At 46.9% G+C, this 19,618-nt stretch overlaps 1 protein-coding gene across 1 annotated transcript; it reads left to right on the top strand.

Annotated features, from left to right (window-relative positions):
* Positions 1–10,008: 10,008 nt before the first annotated feature.
* On the top strand, positions 10,009–19,612 carry IZUMO3 (IZUMO family member 3). The gene is made up of 7 exons (XM_030194959.1): positions 10,009–10,276; positions 13,712–13,786; positions 14,106–14,195; positions 14,661–14,678; positions 16,602–16,682; positions 18,597–18,687; positions 19,381–19,612. Exons 1-7 carry the CDS (start codon positions 10,009–10,011, stop codon positions 19,439–19,441), a joined length of 684 nt encoding a protein of 227 aa, XP_030050819.1. The 3' UTR covers positions 19,442–19,612.
* The last annotated feature ends 6 nt before the right edge of the window (positions 19,613–19,618 follow it).

Raw genomic sequence — 19,618 nt, 5'->3', positions numbered from 1 at the left:
CCTCCTTTATGAGTTCATGCCCTTGTGATGGGCCATCGTTCGCTGTGAGGAAAGTTCTTGTGATTCCCATTGCGGTTTGCCATACTGCTTTGGAAGCTTCAAATACTGAAGAGGCAGTGGAGCTAGCTGGCCAAGAGGGCACTGTGAAAGTTTGAGTGCTCTCTATCTCCCCTGCTGGTTGATGGACATAACCCATACGTAATGGCTTCATCTGCTATGACTAAAGGAAAGAAAATTACCAAGGTAAGAACCTAATTTTCCCGTCTGGACTGGTCTAGCAGGCTTCGAGGAAATGCAGTTACAGGTTCTAATCAAATACTAAAGCAACTATTGCAAGTATTTTGATATACACATTAAGAATTATGATCTATCCACCTTACATCTTCAAGTGTATGGAAAAATGTGAACACATCTTGATCTGGTCTGGGCCAGCATGTTTGTTAATGTTTCTTTATTAAAAAAAAAAAAACAACTTTATTGATAAATTGCTAGCACTTAAGTTGCAAATGCCAAGATATCATTTAAATCCCCCCCCCCCCCCCCATCAGAAACCTAACATTTTAACATCTAGCAAGGTAATGTGTTGGCCCTCTTGCCTCAGCCCCAATTCAAAAAGGTCAGTGGATTAATCTGCCCCCACCCCTCCCATTTTTCTAAATGTTCTTCAGATGGGAGATTTCAGTCGGGGGTTGGTTGTCCTGTTTTCATAGCACCTCATAGTTATCCACAGTCTCTTCCGTAGGTGGCCTTGTTGTTTTTACTTCTTAATGTCTTTTGCTTTATCTGGCGGTGCCTGTTCTCGTTGTTTTCTGCGCTTCGCACGTTTCTTAAGGTAAATATATCCCCTGTAGTTTAAAGGGCAGCATCAATAACACAAGTCAATTTGGCTCCTCCTCCCTACCATCCACTCACTCGTACATTCCCCAGAATGGTACAGAACAGGTACCCATACTCACCCAACACTGACTGCAGCAAGAAGTAGTATCAGGATGATGATGATGATGGCGATGCGAGATGTCATTTTTTCTGTTAAAAAAACAAACAAAACAAAAGTGTATAAGGGTCTAGTCTGTTTTCTTCTCTTTCCTGTCCTGCCATAACTCTGTGCTAAGATATTGTACTGTACAGCCTCCTCTAGGATGGAAACAAGGTGAGACAACCTTACCTACTGTGGCCAGGAGCTCGTTCCCAAGTACAATATGTACACACGTGAATCTCATTTCTGCAGTCTGATGCATAAAGGGTGGGGGAGCAAGCTTTTTTCTTTTTGTTTGAAAATGGCTACTGTTTCCTATTCCTTAATACCTTCAGTTTGCTTCACACATTCAAATTTCTAACATAATGTATTAGAATTTTTAATGGCGGCAAAATGGCTGTATGTTAGTGCTGCCTTACCATGCCAGAGGGATGTAAGTTCATTCTGTCTAATTTGTGGGAAAATGGAACAAACCATTTCTTGTTTGACTTCTCGGTAGTGAAATTACTGCTGTTTCCCCTCTGAAATATTGGGATGCTGCAAGGGTTATGTTGAAGTCCATTATGCATTATGATAGGACATTAGTCCTAGATTATAGCTAAGCAGTTTTGCCATTCCAGGGCATTGACCTTAATTGCGTGCACTAAAATTAAAGCAGTTTAATGAATCAAATGTGTATTAAGGTATGCCTACCTCTTAAATAGCTTGGAAAATTTTTGAATTGTTAGGCAGGGCCAGTCTAAGGATCTGTGGCCTTCCTCCCCCCCCCCCCCCCCACCCCCCCAGGTCTCCAGCATCTCCCTTTTCCTAACGCAGTATCCAGCATTTTCCCTCTCCCTTCCCTCAACAGTTTCCACCTCCACCCTCTTCTGCTCCCCTGGCAACAGAGTCCTAGCAGGCATCTAGTCCACATCGGCATGTCTTTCGACTTCCATGTGCCCATATGGCTTACTACATCCTACTAGAAAGGGGTGGGGCATTGCAGGCCTTGACACTGCACCTACTGCTTCTGAAAGGCCTGTTGTTGATAGCAATTTAATGAGATGACATTTCTAGCCATACTATTCCCCCCTTTCCTCCCAAAAGCCTGCAGTCCCAGGCAATGCCTACTCTACCTGGTGCCTGGATTGTTTGTGATGAGAAGTGGAGCACACACATGTTTGTAGAGGTATTGCCTCACCCATCCTGCATTTAGGAAGGAAGGAAGAGGTCACTTACCTTTACAAACCCTTTCATCCTTACACTTGGCCTCGAACTTCTCGCACGTCTGGCAGTTTGCAAGCTTGTACGTCTGTCTCTCTGCAAGGGAAAAAGTTATCTGTGCTTGAAGTGATCACTAAAGTGAAGTACAGTGCTTTTTGTATTGTTAACTTGAGTGGTTCTGGGGTTGTGTGTTCATTGTGGTAAATGTGGTTGGCCAGGGTGCCTAAACCCTTTTTCCATGTGCAAAGCCCTTGTCTGTATCTCTGAATTAATCTGTGAAGTCGGTTTGGGTATACAAAAAAAAGTTCTGTGCATTTAAGTGAAATCTGCAGAAAACTTGCAAAAGCTTTGTTTAAAGTGAAACCTGTCTTTTGTTGTCCACCACCCCAGTTCTTCCAACAGTGGCTCCTAACTGAAAGCTGGTGGTTGCCTTACTGTGGTGGTCTCAGTTTGAAATGTGGCCTGAAAGATTTAGAGGCTATGTAGGCTGAGTTGGGTGGACTTTATTTGATTCAAGAGAAAAGGCTATCATAAATGAAAGTTGCCCCCTGAAGTTATTGGCCTGTGCTTGATTAAGACCAGCCCTGCTCCTGTTCAGGATCCAGCCTGTGCCCAACTTTGTTCTAGATAGAGAATGTCAGGGGGACAAAGTTTGTCCCCATTCCCACCCTGTCCACGTGGGTTCTGTCTTTGTCCCCACCCCATCCCTGCAGGTTCTGTCTTCCCCTTCGGGCTTTATCCATATCTGCAGAAGCCTCGAACACATGATATTTTATTTAAATCTTTTTTTATTAAAGTATAAAAAGAAACAATATACTGTGCAACTGTTGATTTATAAATCACAAATAGAAAACAGTAACAATCACCCTCTACCGTTCCAACCCTAACAATAGCTGACCTATTACAAGGAATCCTAATCCATCCTGTTAAAATGTCCAGGGGTACAAAATACACCCCATTCTGTGTGCCCTAGTGGGGGAGAAATATGCCCCTTGAAGTAGTGCTATGATTTTTTAAATCTGGGGATGAATAAGAAGTCGACAACTATCTCATGACTCAGTTTAGCTCTCCTGTCTTCCACATTCCTTCAATAGAAGATGTCTTCTTAGAAGACGTGCTGGTAGCAGGAATGTCCTTGATCCCCCATGCAAAGTTTGCTAGTTGTGGTCAGTATATTTGCTTGTTTTTCAAAAAAAAAAAAAAAAAAAAGAAAATATCTTTGCATCACTTAAAACATAACAGTCCAGTTCGTTAACAGGCTTCAAAGTAGAAAATGACACGGAGACAAAGTTTGTCATGGGATCTGGCCCTGTGTCATTCTCTAGTTTTAGATGTTGCTTATGTTAAAGCATTTAAAAGTGAGTGTATTGTGTCACTGTTGCCTGTGTCATGCCTCAACAGGCAACCATATTTCAAAAGCATTCACCATGAAAGGGTCTGGTCCCTGTCCGATGAATGAGGTATACATGATCCAGTGCAGAATGTGTAAAGGGTCACAGGTCTGAGCAGTGGAAACCTTTCACAGATACAAGGTAATGTAACCAGAGGAGCAAGGGCATGCACTGGGCAGGGTAGAAAACCTTTTTTTTTTCCAAGATTAACACAGCTCATGTACGTGGCTGTAATCAACAAAAACTTATACAAATATTAAATGGAGAAAGATCTCTTTGGTTAAACCCCAGCTGAATCATATTCTTAAAGGGCTAGTTTTCTTATTTATTCCCCTCTCTCTAATCTCTCCTCCCTTTCCCTTTAACTCTCTAAGTATAGTCTATGAGGCCATTTGTACCTTGATTGATGGATGTTGCCTAATTTTTTTGAAGCCCCAAACGCAGTGGATGTTACCTGCACACTGGATCTTCAGCCTGAAGGACATCATATGTGTCTTTTGCCCATTGATGTAACCGTATCAAAAAGGGCGAAGGGGGTGGTGGGGCCTGATGAAGATTTGCACACAGTAACATGTTTGCAGAAAGATTTTCCCCCACGTGCATGGAAAGAGCTTGTCTGGCACAAAACCTGATTTTCAAAGCCATCTGAACCTTGGAGGTTGCTGTTGGGGGGGGGGGGGGGCTGGCTATTATGTGACATCTGAAATCAATGTGGTACATAGCTCAACTAGTGGATAACCCTACTTTGACACCCCCCCCCCCCCCAAATAATTTAACATGCTTAATTGATGGAGTAGGAGTAGCCTTCCATGCTGGTCTGCCACTGCTCCCGTCCTGCCCTCCTAGGCAGTTGACATGCCTTTAATCAGCAATGTACATAAGGAAACCCAAGCTCCTTACCGCAAGGCTGTTGGCAGACTGGAAAAGAACAAGAAAAGATATTAATTTAATATTTTAGTAAAGTGCAGTTGTGTTCAGAACATCTTAAGTCATATTTATACTACTGTTTAATTATTTTCTAATTTGTTTCCCTGAAAATGACACACTGTTGTACTTTCTCTGTCTACATCCGTCTGCTGGTGCTGCAGAAACGATCCTCACAGTGCCTCACACTCTCGTAGCATGAACACTCGCGTGATGCGACACCGCCGTGGCTCATGGGGGGAAAAAGTCCCCGATAGAATGAAAAGAAGATGAGGTTAAAAGGATATCGGGGATGGGAAAAGTCCTGGTGGGAATAGGTGGGTGGGAACTGTCCAGATGCGAACTCACTGGATACCCTGTACATACGTTATAAGCAGAAATAACTCTTGCTCCATGTTTGACTCCAGCTTCATCCCCCTCCCATTCTGGTGTCAATTTAAGAAGGTGAAGGTTTAGATTAAGAAATGGAATAGCCAGTGGTGTGCTGGAGCAGGCTCTCGAGAGCCGTTTGTTAAGTTTTTAAGAATTTTGGGAGCCGGTTCTCCATGGCTACTTTAACAAATGGATCCCAAAATGTGGGCTTGGGCCCTCCTGAATTCTCTTTTACTTTGCACACCCTGAATAGCTCTCATCTGCCCCCCCCCCCGAGTTACCAACTGAATCCAGAACAGGAGGTGACACTGAAACAGAGAACAGGTACTCTGCACCCAAATCCAGTCATTCCCACCCTCACTCCCTGCAGGAAACAGAAGGGGAGAGGGTAAAGTTGCCAACTGGATCCAGATTCGCCTGACAGGGTTGATCCAGCCCTGGGTTTACCCCCACTGCAGGCAGTGTCTTGACGCTTTGATTGCCCATTGCATTCCCTATGAAAACCAAAACTGTAAGGCCCTGTATGCAATGGGTAAACCTGGGAACGAATCAACCCCAGTCGCTTGAAAATGGATCTAGTTGGAGGAGTGGCCTAGTGGTTAGAGCCCCGGTCTTGCGATCCAGAGGTGGCCGGTTCAAATCCCGCTATTGCTCCTTGTGATCTTGGGGAAGTCACTTAACCCTCCATTGCCTCAGGTACAAAATTAGATTGTGAGCCCTCCTGGGACAGAGAAATATCCAGTGTACCTGAATGTAACTCACCTTGAGCTACTACTGAAAAAGGTGTGAGCAAAATCCAAAAAAAAAACAAAAAACGTACCTCCTCCCCTTCTATTCCCTGCAGGGAGTGGGGAGGGGAAGGACTGGGCTTGGGTGCAGAGTACCGCCTCTGTTCTTCAGCCTCTCCTCCTGTTTCCAGGTTTACAGACTAAGCACTGGGAATAAAGTTGAACGTAGATAACGTTTAATGTGAGCAAGTGCACAGTGATGCATGTGGAAAAGAGGAACTTGAACTATAGTTAGATGATGCAAGATTTCCCCATTAGGAGTCACTGACCAGGAAAGGGGTTGAGGTGTCATCGTTAATGATATTGTGAAACCCTCTGCTCCTGCACAGTGTCCACAGCAGCTAAGAAAGCAAATAGAATATTAAGAAAGGAATGAAAAACAAAAATGAGGATGTTATGATGCCTTTGTATTGCTCCATGGTGCAACCGCACCTTGAATACTGCGTGCAGTTCTGGTCACCGCATCTCAAAAAGGATATAGTGGAATTAGACAAGGGTGACAACAATGATAAAGGGGGTGGGATGATTTCCCTATGAGGAAAGGCTAAAGCAGCTAGGGCTCTTCAGCTTGGAGAAAAGACGACTGAGGGGAGATATGATAGAGATCTATAAAATAATGAGTGGAGTGGAACGGGTAGATGTGAATCGTTTGTTTACTCTTTCCAAAAATACCAGGACTAGGGGACACAATGAAGTTAAACAGTAGTAAATTTAAAACCAATGGGAGAAATTGTTTCTTCACTCAACATGTAATTAAACTCTGGAATTCATTGCAAGAGAATGGGGTAAAAGCAGTTAGCTTAGTGGGGTTTAAAAAAGGTTTGGATATTTTCCTAAAAGGAAAGTCCATAAGCCATTATTAAGATGGACTTGGGGAAAATCCACTGCTTATTTCTAGGATAAGCAGCATAAAATGTACTCTTTTGGGATCGTGCCAGGTACTTGTGACCTGGATTGGCCATTGTTAGAAACAGGATTCTGGGCTTGCTGGACCTTTGGTCTTTCCCATTATGGCAACACTTATGTTCTTAACCGCTCAAATCTTATTAGGAATGCAGATAAAGTGTAGCCCACTGGTTAGTGTAGTGGGCTTTGATCCTGGTAGAACTGGGTTCAATTCCCACTGCAATTCCTTGTGACTCAGGGCATGTTACTAAACCCCAGGTACAATATAAGTACTTGTACAAAATAGGTAAATAGCTTTGATTTTAACCACAGAAAGGTGGTATATCAAGTCTCATCTCCTTTCCTTTCAAACCATTAAAACTAAAACAGAACTCAAAGGTTCAATGCCTTTGCTTACAGTAGCCTCTAAGTTATTCAAATTGCTGATGGCTGAGATTTTGTGGCTGAAACTGGTGCCGACCTGGTTTTCCTAATATCTAAACTTGCCCTGTTGCCCACTGCAGTCAACCTGGGATCATTCTTCTATACAGGGCCGCCGAGAGACTGGGCTGGGCCCGGGGCATTGCCGCCCCCGTCACCCCCTCTGTCCACCACCGGGCCGGGCCCCCCTGAATTCAAGTCATAGCGCCTCACCTCGACTTTGCTCTGTGTGAAAGAAGCACAGCAGTGGCAGTCTGCAGATTGCCTCCCTTCGGGCCTTCCCTCCCTGTATCCTGCCCTCGCGCAAGTTACGTCAGACGAGGGTGGGACACAGGGAGGGAAGGCCTGAAGGGAGGTGATCTGCAGACTGTCGCTGCTGCGCTTCTTTCACACGGAGCAAGGTTGAGGTGAGGCGCTATGATTTGAATTCAGGGGGGCCCGGTGGTGGACGGAGGGGACTGCAGTGCCGGGCCCCCCTTGGAGGCCTGGGGAATTTTGTCCCCCCTGCCCCCCTCCTCTCAGCAGCCCTGCTTCTATAGCAGGGATTCTAGCCCAATCCTTGAGACACACCGAGCCAGTCAAATTTTCAGGATCCCCATGATGAATACGCTTGAGATAAATTTTCGTGCACTGCCTCCAATGTATGCAAATCTCTTTCATGCATATTTCATTGTGGATATTTTGAAAACGTGACTGGCTGAGTCCCAAGGAATGGGCGGAGAACCCCTTTCTCTAGGGAAAGCTGAGATTCTACACACAGTGCCTTCCCCTCCTGGTGTTTTGCAACAGAGCATATTTACTTTGCTTCTGGATCAATGCAGAGACTTTCACCAGCCTTTGCGTGTAGTTCTTCTTCAGCTCTTCCATTGCCTTGAATATGGAGTTCAAAGCTGTGCAAGGAAGGAAGGAAGCGAGAGAGAGAGAGAGAGAGAATGACACGTGAGCATCCTCATCCACGCTTTAGACTCTTTCCCCCCCCCCCCACCCCTCCTTATGGTTCTGATTGGGTTCTCACTTTAGGATTTTGTGTGGTGGTGGGAACAACTGCCCTCCCTTCTACCCCAAGATGGCTACCTCAAATCAGAACTGCAAGCAAATCTTGGACTGAATCAGTTTGTCTAGGTTTGACCCGAATCAGACAGCCTTCCTAACCCCCCCCCCTCCCCCAGCAGCAATAGTGGGACAGGTGGCAAGCACATATATCCTATATAATAAAACTCACTCTCAACGTTGAGGACACTGACGTCACTGTCAGGTCCTCCAGGCACTTCCTTCCGGTTCGAAGGGTTCGTGGTGGTGAAGCCACCAAAATTACTGTGTTGGGGCCCCGCCCTCGTGTCAAACGTGATGACGTCGAGGGCGGAGCAATGGCGTCAGTGGCTTCACAACCAACGACTCAGCAGATTGAAGGTGGCGTGCCGAGGTCCGCAACAATGGCGGTCAGTGCCTTCACAACACCGAAGGGGTGAGTAGGGAGGGGGGGTTCGGGAGGAAAACTGTGCTAGCGCCCGTTTCATTTGTGCCAGAAACGGGCATGTTTTACTAGTATATATATAAGGACAAGGGAAACACTGGTTAAGATTCAACATTGTTTCTGCCTATCTAAAGGTAGCAAGTTCCCACCACAACCACAAAGCCCGAGAGGTTTCCTGTTCCTTCCTCGTGGACCACTTACTTCTCCGATGCTTCTGTATGGCCCACTCCAGTCCAGAAAAGAGACAGCCACTCTCCCGCTCCATCTGCTCCTGCTCTGAAAAGAATAAAGCACACATGCTTTAACCAACACATTCTGAGCCTCCTCTGCCATTGCCACTCTGCAGTAACTGAGCGAAAGGGAGAACTGCTTTTAATGGTAAACAGAGGCAGATATGAATTGGGAAAGGTAACGGATTGGGAGGATTACAGAGCAGAGACAAAAGGGGCTCAGATGCTATGATATTTTTCTTCCCCCCCCCCCCCCCCCCCCTCAGGAGTGTCACAGCTAGTGTCTGTGTGTGTGTGTGTGTTTTGTTTCTCACCCACAAACTGGATGTGATTCTTTTTCACTAGAGCTGGATCCATGAAGAAGTTGTGCAGTTTCGGTACCATCAGTGTGTGGTCCCGGCTGGGCAAACTCTGGTCCAACAACAGCTGGACATCGTAGTCAAAATACAGGTAGCCACTGGGCCAGCAGTGCAGGCAGGCACCACAGCCCACCACACACACGTGCAACCATGCCAGCAGAGCGACTGGCACCATCCTCGGCTTGTCTATCCTTTCTTCACTATCTCCTCCCACTTTTCATACCCATCTCTTGCTTTCCATTTCTCATTACTCCTTTCTGTAGTCTCCTTTCCTTGTATCTTTGTTCTTTCCTTTTGCTGTTTCCACAATCTTGCTTGCTCTCCCCCCCCCCCCCCCCCCTGTCTATGTTGCTGTCCTCTGTGTATGTCTCTGTTATCTCTTCCTCTTGTCTATCTTTTGTCTCTGTCTTCCTCTCTCTCTCTCTCATCTGTTTTTCCTCCCTCTTTCTCTGTCCTCGTACATCCCTGTGTCTCTCTTTCACCCTCCTTTGTCTCTCTCTCTCATGGCTCCTTTCTTACACACCAGGTTTATTATGACATAAGAGATACAGGTCACACCAACCCATCCCAGGATCCTTGATTCTTTTGAAACTCTAATGGGGAAAGATTAAAATATAAACCTTATTTATTATAGTAGAAAGAAATCAAAAATTGTGCATGTTGTCGTACTATTGAGTGTCTCGGGGTGCTGCTGTCCCCTTCCTTAGGATCTCACTCCATCTGTCCGTGCTGGATCCATATTTGGATGTCTCAGGGTGTGGCTGTCTCTCATCAGCTGTCCATGCTTTCAAAGGTTTCCCATTTTGAATTAACCATTAGTGTACTGAGAGCGTCCAGAGTAGTGGAAGGGGTAAGTGGGGGGTGGGAGTGGAGCTTCAGCTCTCGTGTTCTGTCACTGTGATGTCACTGAAGTGAACATCATCGAGGTGACATCACAGAGGCTGTCTTCCATCACGGGATGGAGCATGTCCACGGATGCCCCTGTGATGGCTGTGAACCTCTGGGTTCTAGCTCTCCTAGGCCTGTCTATCCCTGGGACTCCTGGCCAACTCAATTTGACATCCTCCGGCCTTTTTGGCTGTGACCGGAAGTTTGTCACTGCCCTTGAACACCTGTTGGACAAAGTGGTGCCCCCAAATGTTCCAGGCAGAAACGAGCTCTGCACTTATCAGCTCAAAGGCATGTTGGACATCTATCCCACTTACTTTAAGAAGAAGTACCAGAGGATTCTGGGTAAGGAAGGACCACCTAACAGGGCTGAAGAAGGGAAAACATCACAGCCAGGCCTAGAACTGTCTAGTCTCAAGGTATCAGCCATGAGATAGCGCCTCCTGGTGACCAAGCAGCAAGATGGTGGGATATATCCATTTTATATGAAGTAAAGCAAGGATTCTCAACCCAGTCTTTAGGCCATTCCAAGCCAGCAAATGAATACGAATGAGAGAGACTTGCATACATTGGAGGCAGTGCATGTAAATTTATCTCATGTATGTTCCAGTGGCGTAGCTACATGAGGCCACAGGGGCCTGGGCCCCCCCCCCCCATTTCCTTTGGGCCCCTGGTTTTGCTGGCGGGGGGGTCCACAACCCATGCAAGCTGAAGCCTTTGTCCAGAGCCGGTCTTCTGCCCTGATCTGCTCTCTCTTCCCCTCCCGTCCAGCATGCTGCTTTTAGTGAAACTGAAGGAATGTGCAGGACAGGAAGACAGAGCAGCTAAGGTATTTACAGCGGCAGTGGATGGGGAGCGGTAAGGCGCCAGACCAAATGAGCCCCCTCCCCCCACTTTGGGCTGTGGTCCCCTCCCACCGCGAGGTCTGGCTACGCCATATTCATTGTGGATACCTTGAAAACCAGACTGGCTTGGTGTGGCCAGAGGACTGGGTTGAGAACCCATGAAGTAAGGCTTTGTCCTAAGGTGCCCCACATTTCAAAATGGCTGACTCGCATTGACATAAAGCTATAGTTCATCCCTCCCCCTCCATCCTTGAGGGTTTTTTTTTGAAGTTTATTAAAATTATTCTTTTTTAGATGAGAATTTCCAAATGGAAAGGGCTTGCGCTAACCGCTCGGTGATCGGTTGGCGTACAGCGATGTAGCTGTGCTAACAGATTAGGGCTGGGCCACCGAGAGACTGGGCTGGGCCCGGGGCAAGGCCGCCCCTGGGCCCCCCCCTGAGATCGCCGCTGCCACTCTCCCCTCACCCCCCCTGAGGTTGCCACTGCCGCTCCCTCCCCACCCGCCCCCCTCCATCTGCCACCAGGCCGGGACCCCTGCATTGAAATCACAGCGCCTTTTACCTCCGTGTGAAAGCGCTGCAGGCAGCAGGGCAGCAGATCGCTTCCCTTCAGGCTTCCTTCCCTCCCTGTGTCCCGCCCTCGCGGAAGTTACGTCAACCAACGGCGGGACACAGGGAGGGAAGGAGGCCCGAAGGGAGGCGATCTGCTGCTGTCTGCCGCGCTTTCACACGGAGGTGAGAGGCACTGTGATTTCAATGCAGGGGGCCCGGCCCGCTGGCAGTCGACGACAGAGGGCGGGTGGGACTGCGGCACCGGGCCCCCCTTGGAGGCCTGGGGAATTTTGTCCCCCTTGCCCCCACCCTCTCGGCAGCTATGGCCCTCGGCACTAAAAGGACTGGGAAGCGTGTGCAGATGCCTAAAGTAAGCATGCCCCATCACAGTACTGCGTTTTGGCAGGTGGGAAGCCCGCAGCAGTGCTTACCGCTGCTTAGTAAAAGGACTCCTTAAAATGTAAGCCCTCTGGAGAAGGGACCTACTCCAGTCTCTGAACTATAACGCCTCAAGCACAAGTTTGCAAAATGCCTGTGTGCAGTGCTGCCTGGTGTTGCTTTTGGAACTAAGCAAGTTAAAAATGTGATCAAATAAACTTTATTTAAAAACTAAAATTCAAATCCAGTGTCTGTAAAACTACACCTTATTGGCAGGTCTGTAGTAGGTCCAATCAATTGATTAAAAAAATGTCAATATCATTTTTTGATTTAAAGCAAACACTTGGTTACTGCAAAGTAGAAACAGCATACAGAGATCAAGATGTAGTCAACCATTGGCTAATGGTTTCAACTTCAGAGAGAACAAAGCCAGGTTCATTTAGCAGTATCCCATTGCATGGCCACCCTTATGAGGGCTAGGATTCAGACAGCAGCTTCCCACACAAAAATCCAAAGTAATCCTTTCACATGGGAATTTAGCCTCCAGGGTGGTGCTTAAGTTCAGAAAAAGGGCAGCAGACTGCAGGGCGGACCCTATCATTGAGTAACTGTGCTTTTCACTTTTGGCTCTGCTTTTCACAAGTACATAAGCCGTTGCCTTACTGGAACAGGCTGATGGTCCATCAAACCCGGTATCCTGTTTCCAACAGTGGCCAATTCAGGTCCAAGTGCCTGGCAAGATCCCAAAAGAGTAAAACAGGTTTTATGCTGCTTCTCCTAGAAATAAGCAGTGGATTTTCCCAAGTTCATCTTAATAATGGTTTATCGACTTCTATGAATTTAGCCAAACCTTTTTTTAAACCCTGCTAAGCTAACTGCTTTTACCACATTCTCTGGCAACACATTTCAGACTTTAACTACATATTAAGTGAAGAAATATTTTTTTCCAATTTGTTTTAAATTTACTACTTAGTAGCTTCATTGTCTGCCCCCTAGTCCTTGTATGTTTGGAATTTGTTGCCAGAGAATGTGGTAAAGGCGGTTAGCTTAGTGGGGTTTACAAAAGGGTCTGGACGGCTTCCTAAAGGAAAAGTCCATAGACCATTATTAAATTGGACGGGGAAAATCCACTATTTCTGGGATAAGCAGCATAAAATGTATTGAAATATTTTTGGGATCTTGCCAGGTATTTGTGACCTGGATTGGCCACTGTTGGAAACAGGATGCTAGGCTTGATGGACCTTTGGTCTGTCCCAGTATGGCAATACTTATGTATTTATGAGTAAACAAGCAACATAAGCAATTAGACTCCACAGTGAGGTTCTATACCTGGTCCCCCAGTCCTCTCCATCCCACACAGGCCATCCATGGCAGGCACACTGCATTAAATTGTTTTCTTTGGACTGTTCTTAATTTGCATGGAAGAGGTGAGTTGTCGTCCTATGTATGACCAACATTCAAATCTTCTTAGAATCTACCTCTGGGGTCCTAAGATTGCAAGCTAACACTGAGCCAGTTGGGGTTTCAAGATATCCACAATGGATATGCCTGAGATAGATTTGTGTGCAGTGGAGGCAGTGCATGCAAAAAAAAAATTTTTTAATTTGTACCCGCGCTTTCCCACTCATGGCAGGCTCAATGTGGCTTAGGTACTTATTTGTACCTGGGGCAATGGAGGGTTAAGTGACTTGCCCAGAGTCACAAGGAGCTGCCTGTGCCTGCAGTGGGAATCGAAACCAGTTCCCCAGGACCAAAGTCCAACACTCTAACCATTTGTATTCCACATTGTTGCATTTGTATCCCACATTTTCCCACTAGGCCACTCCTCCACTCCAATTTCTTGTGCATATTCATTCTGGACATCTAGAAACACAGACAGACTCGATGTCTCCCGAGAGCTAGGTCATGAACCCCTGATATAGACATTAAGGTCCTAATATTTCCTAAAAGGCAAGGCTCAGTGTCGAAAGATGGAAGCCTGATTGTGTTGTGTTTCAAGTGTAGATGTCCGGAGCGTTATGGCTCTGAAGTCCACGCTGACATCCAAGCTGCAAGATATAAAGACGAGACCCTGGAAAGGTAAGAAGGTGGAGAGAGAAAAAGGTAACCTGGGCAGAGTGGCAGTTACAAGCCTAAACAAAGGCATGGTCAGGGCCGCCAAGAGGAGGAAATAAAAAAAAAATTGTCCTGTGGTATGGTCACGCACCAAATCTGAAATTACCGCTGTGTGCTAAGGTAGTCTTGTTTTGCCTATTGTACCTTTGTAAAGGGGCCTCACAATGAACAAAGCTGCCCACGACACGAGAAACAAAATTAAATGAAAAAATGTTGGGTCGCCCAATCCCTATTGAAATGTAGGATTACCACACGAGTCGTAACTTCCTCCCTTTCTTTTCAGGTGTTAATATTTTCCAGCTGCACATGCTCGGACTCAAGGGCTCCATGAAGGAGCTCGTACGGATCGCCTTGGATAAATTTTTCAATTTGGGTAATGGAAGGCTGACGCCAAAGTCTTGGGATTTTTCTGAGCTCTGTAAGCAGGGGGTTCAAACGCTGTCAATAGGTGAAGAGGGGGTGGGTGAGAGCTGTGGGTGAGCTTTGGCTAAGAACAAGGTACACTTTAAGAGCTATGTGTTGAAAGGCAGGGGTGCTCTAGGACAGGAATGAGGTACAAAGCAGAGAAAAGGCTCTCTCTTAGGAGCTGTGTGGGTAGAGGCAAGGCCAGCATTGGTTGGTTGTGGGGAGGGGGAAAACCAGGGACATGCTTAAGGGGCTCCAAGCCTATTTGAAGGTTAAGAAAATTCAGCCTGCTGGCAGTCTTTGGGGCCCCTTCCCAAATATCTGTCTCAGGCCCCTGTATGTTTAACGCCGGTCATGGGGAGGGGGTCTCTATTGAAATCTTTTTCTGAATTAACATGAAACTTAGACTAATCACGCTTTGTTTTCTTTTCAGCCTGTTCTGAGGACTGCAGTGAGTAGAATTCCGTTTTTCCCTCCCCATATTTTGCTTTATGTTTGAATCTTTTTATTAATTTTAATAGGAATCAAGAAAACACATACACTGTATAATATCAGATATTCCCTGCTAATACATATGCAGCTACCTTTATTCCTATAGTCACAGGTAGCTCTAACACTAATAATGAACAATTTGTATGGTACTCCTCCCAGGCAAGAATCGACTATATTTTAATTTCAAGGGGGGAATTCGGGAGGGTGGAGAGAGTGGAGTCGGGACCATATCTAATATCAGATCATGCTTGGGTATTGATGGAGTGGACTGTGGGCTTGGTAGATAAAAGGCCCAAAAGTTGGCAATTCCCAATTTAATTATAAAGGGACGCGAAATTCAGAGAACACATAACTGACTGTTGGCATCAGTATGCGAGTAATAATGCTGAACATGTGAGCGACCCAATTCTATACTGGGAGGCCGCGAAAGCGGTATTAAGGGGCGAAATAATTAGTTACATGCATAGGAGAAGGAAACTACGTGATCGGGAGATATTGAGATTGGGGGAGCAGTTATGTAGGGCTAGGAAGAGATTTGGTGTGGAGAAGTCGGGGAAGGCCCAGCAACTAGTAATCGTGACGCAGGTGGCATTAAATTCATTGCTACATCAAAGGGCGGTCAAATCTCAGACATTTTATAAATACCAGCTCTATAAACACGGTAATAAAACGGGTAGGCTGTTGGCCAAATTGGTGAGACCAAGAGCACGCCCCCAGGGGATATTGCATATTCAAGACTCCAAGGGACACTTAGTTTGTACTGATAAGGAGATTAGCCAGGTATTTCACCATTTTTATAAGGAGTTATATAAGAGCCCTCCGGAACTAGGTTTGAGCGGAGAAACATATCTGGAGTCCAAACCACTGCCCATTACATGTTTCAGTAGATATATCCCCTTCTGTTCCCACCTCTTGAACCAAGCATTGTTCCCCGGGCCTGGGCCTCCAAGGGGGGCCCGGTGCCGCAGTCCTCGATCTCACCCGCCCTTGGCCCCACCCGCCCCCCTCCATCCGCCACCGGGCCGGGCCCCCTGCATTGAAATCATCGTAGCGCCTCACCTGTCACCTCCGTGACTGAAAGCGCAGCAGCAGCAGATCGGATTCACCTCCCTTCGGGCCTTCCCTCCCTGTGTCCTGCCCTCGTCTGATGTAACTTCTGCGAGGGCGGGACACAGGGAGGGAAGGCCCGAAGGGAGGCGAATCCGATCTGCTGCTGCTGCGCTTTCAGTCATGGAGCGAGGTGACAGGTGAGGAGCTGTGATGATTTCAATGCAGGGGCCCGGCCAGGTGACAGACGGAGGGGGTCGGGTGGGAACTGCGATGCGGTGGCCAGGGGGGGGGGCGTAGAACGATGACAATGACCTTGGGGGCGGGGTCCCAGTGGCGGCCTTGCCCCGTGCCCGGCCCAGTCTCTCGGCAGCCCTGTTCCCCTCCCCTTGCCCTGGTGGTCTACTGACTTCTTCGAGGCAGGAAAGAGCCCCCTCTTTCCTGCCTGGAGTGGCTGCAGAGTGTCTTGCTGCCTCCCGTACTGGCACTGATTCAAAATGGCTGCCGAGTGACCTTGCAAGACTTCTGCAGAAGTCTTGCGAGGCTGCTGCTTGAACTCTCGACGGCCATTTTGAATTGGCGCCGGGTCCAGAGGCAACAAGAGACAGTCTACAGCCGCTCTGGGCAGGAAAGAGGGGGCTCACTAGACCACCAGGGCAGTACAGTAAGGTAATGGGAGGAGAGGATAAGATATCCGTAGGCCGGCCCGTATGGTAACCCTAGTTTTAAGAGATCCTGTTCTGGTGCCCCCAATGCCAATTCTCCAACATATTCTTGGAAGGGCTCCAACCTAACACTTAAGCTGATTCTTTTTCTCCTCCCTCTCCCCCTACAGCTGTAATTGAGGGTCCAGTCCTGGACTGTTGGTCCTGTCTGCGGGTCCGAGGTCACTGCTTTGATGGAGCAGTGTGTGCAGGTAAATTTTGTAGGTCTGTCTTTTTTTGTCTGGGGGGCAGAGACCAGTTTTACAGGGTGTGGAAGATTAGGAGATGTGAGTGAAGAGCAGAATATCCTGCTGTCATATATAATTCACTATCATCATTTCACTCATTCTACACCTGTCGGAGTCATGTCCAATGGCTCTATATTAACAGGAAAGTCTGAGCCTCAAGCTCAGGGACAGTAGCCCTCAGCCTGCCCTGGCAGCGAAGCCAGGACTGAATCTCCTTGGCCTGAAATCTTCCTGGTTATATCAATTCTCAGAATCCTTTTTGCCTTCTCCTCACCATGAGAGGTCACGAGAAGGAGACATCGAAGATGACCTTCTTGGCATTATCAAAGGGCTCCAAATTAACAGGGATTGTCAGACGCCTGCAAAAGTAGGGAGAGAAGCAAAATCATAAGAGTGTAAGATGTGCCAAACCGAAGCACCACTGAGCTCAATATCCTTCATCCAAAATAACCAATTCAGGTCACATGTACCTGGCAGGATTTTATAGAGCCTGACTCCGCCTATCCCTGTAAAATGGAAGTTGAAGAAGCTGACACGATGAAGGTAGATATTAAAAAAGCTGGATTAAAAAAGTCACCTAACACAGCTGTGTTTCGCCCAGCAGAGCTGCTTCAGGGGCAATACTTATACTAATAAACAAGCTAGCATGAAAATGGATGTAAACATAAACCAAAAAAGAACATGGTATAACTTAAAACCAATTGACTTTAAAACACCATATTCATTAGTATAACATGAACTTAAAAATGAACATAAAATTGAAAAGTATATATAAATAAATAGATCAATAAATAAACTGTACACATAATACAAATAAGTACCCTTAAGGTGTGATAGTGTCAATACACCCTGGTAAAATTGAAACAGTTAACTTTTGATGTATACTTTTTTTTTTTTATCTCAAAAAGGGTCTAATAAAATTTTGTTTTAAAACATACTGGATATGTGCAAGTCAGACAGAAAATGAAAGTTTTTCCAGCCAGTACAAATCCCCCCCACCCCTACAGTGTCTGGAGGCTCTGGTGAGTTTCTTTTCATTTTCCCTCCCCCCCCCCCCCCCCCCCCCACTGTGTCTGGCGGCTCTGGTGAGTTTCTCTTTCATTTCCCGCCTTCGTCTGATGTAGCTTCCACGAGGGCGGGACACAGGGAGGGAAGGCCCGAAGGGAGGCGATCTGCCGCTGCTGCTCTTTCACACGGAGGTGAGGCGCTGTGATTTGAATGGAAGGTGGATGGAGGGGGGCTGTTGACGGGGCCGGGGGTGGGTGGGTGGAGACTGGGGACTGCGCCGTGGCGGCCTTGGGGGGGGGGGTCCCAGGGGCGGCCTTGCCACAGGCCCAGCTCAGTCTCTCAGTAGCCCTGATCTATTTATAAATACTTTTCAATTTTAAGTTCATGTTATACTAATGAATCTTAGTGGTTTTAAGTCATGTCGGGCGCCTTTTTATCCGGCTTTATGTACCTTCATTGTGTCTGTTTCTTTGACTTCCATTTTACTGGGACTAGTGGACCACTTGCCTATTTGTTTCCTAGGTTCACCTATCCCTGTCCATGAATATGATTGTAAGAGGGGGTAAAGCTGAAATGTTTTGGCTGGAAAGAGTGATCTCCTAGCTATAGAGAACTAGGGGTGGCCTCCTCTCCCAGATCGACCTAGACTGGCTGATCCAGTTTGGGTTTTGCCCGCAGTCCATGTAAAGAGAGAGAGTTCCAACTTTTCTCAAGGGGGTAATTGGAACTACATTTCCCAGCGTACAATGGGACAAAGGGAAGAACTGAACTGTGATCTGTTTAGGTGGATGTGGGTGAAGTGGGTCATCCTGAAGGGGTCATGGTGAAGCCCCCAGTGAATCATTTGCTTCTGGTCTTCTCCCCTGGTAGAGGAAGATTCTCTGGAAGCAGAAAAGAGAGAGGTTTACCTATATCTGTTCTTTGTCTGTGAATCGGTGGGCCTGGCCTCCATCCTGCTCCTGTGAGTACTGGTCCTCGACTATTTGCTTCAATCATGCTTTGATTCAAAGATTTTGAAGATTTTTTGTTGTTGTTATTTTATCAGGATTAAGGCACTGACAAACTAGGCGAATGCCTACATGCCAGTAGGGCGGCAGCAATCATATGAGTTAATTTAGGGGCTCCCAACCTCTGTGCTCAGATGTACATAGTAACATAGTAAATGACGGCAGATAAAAACCTGAACGGGCCAACCAGTCTGCCCAACAAGATAAACTTATTTTACATTGTATGTGATACTTTATACCCGAGTTTGATTTGTCCTTGCCATTCTCAGGGCGTAGACCTTAGAAGTCTGCCCAGCACTCTTCTTGTACTAAACGTTCCTTGGCCACTCCCGTTCCATGGTTCTAATTCCTTCTCCTGTTGGGATCTGGTGGTTGTAAGGTTATGAGAAGACAGGGATTCTTCTCCAGGCTCAATGCTTGGCTCAGCCCCCTAGTCTTCATGCAGGAGGAGGGGTAGCTGGAATGGAGACAGCAATTCAGATAACCCTCCTCTGCCCACCCTCAACCAGGGAAAAGCAGGCACTGTGTTCCTGGAGAACAGCAGCGGAAGTAGCTCTAAAGCAAGCTGCATCTAGTCTTAAAATCCTGTTCACCGGCCACGCAGGCATTGAAACCTTTTCCACATGCTCTTTGGGGTTGTCTTTCAGGTACTACTTCTGTGTCTATCACAAGAGAAGAATGCAGGACATCAAGGGACGCAGTCCATGAAGGTGCTGGAAGTATGGAACCTCTACAGACCTGGCATCTCGGAGTGACAGCTTGGAGAGGGAGTCCAAGCTTGGATCAGAAGTCTACCTGTCTCCTCCTCCTCCTCCTTCCCTAATCTTTCCCCTCCACGTCTTGTTGTAGAGGCTGAAATTTCACTGCTTAAAGAATGAGATCGCC

Source organism: Microcaecilia unicolor, chromosome 3 (assembly GCF_901765095.1).
Source record: "Microcaecilia unicolor chromosome 3, aMicUni1.1, whole genome shotgun sequence".
Taxonomy (NCBI): Eukaryota; Metazoa; Chordata; class Amphibia; order Gymnophiona; family Siphonopidae; genus Microcaecilia; species Microcaecilia unicolor.
The sequence above is the reverse complement of the archived record's forward strand: the minus strand, read 5'-3'. Positions and strand labels throughout refer to the sequence as shown.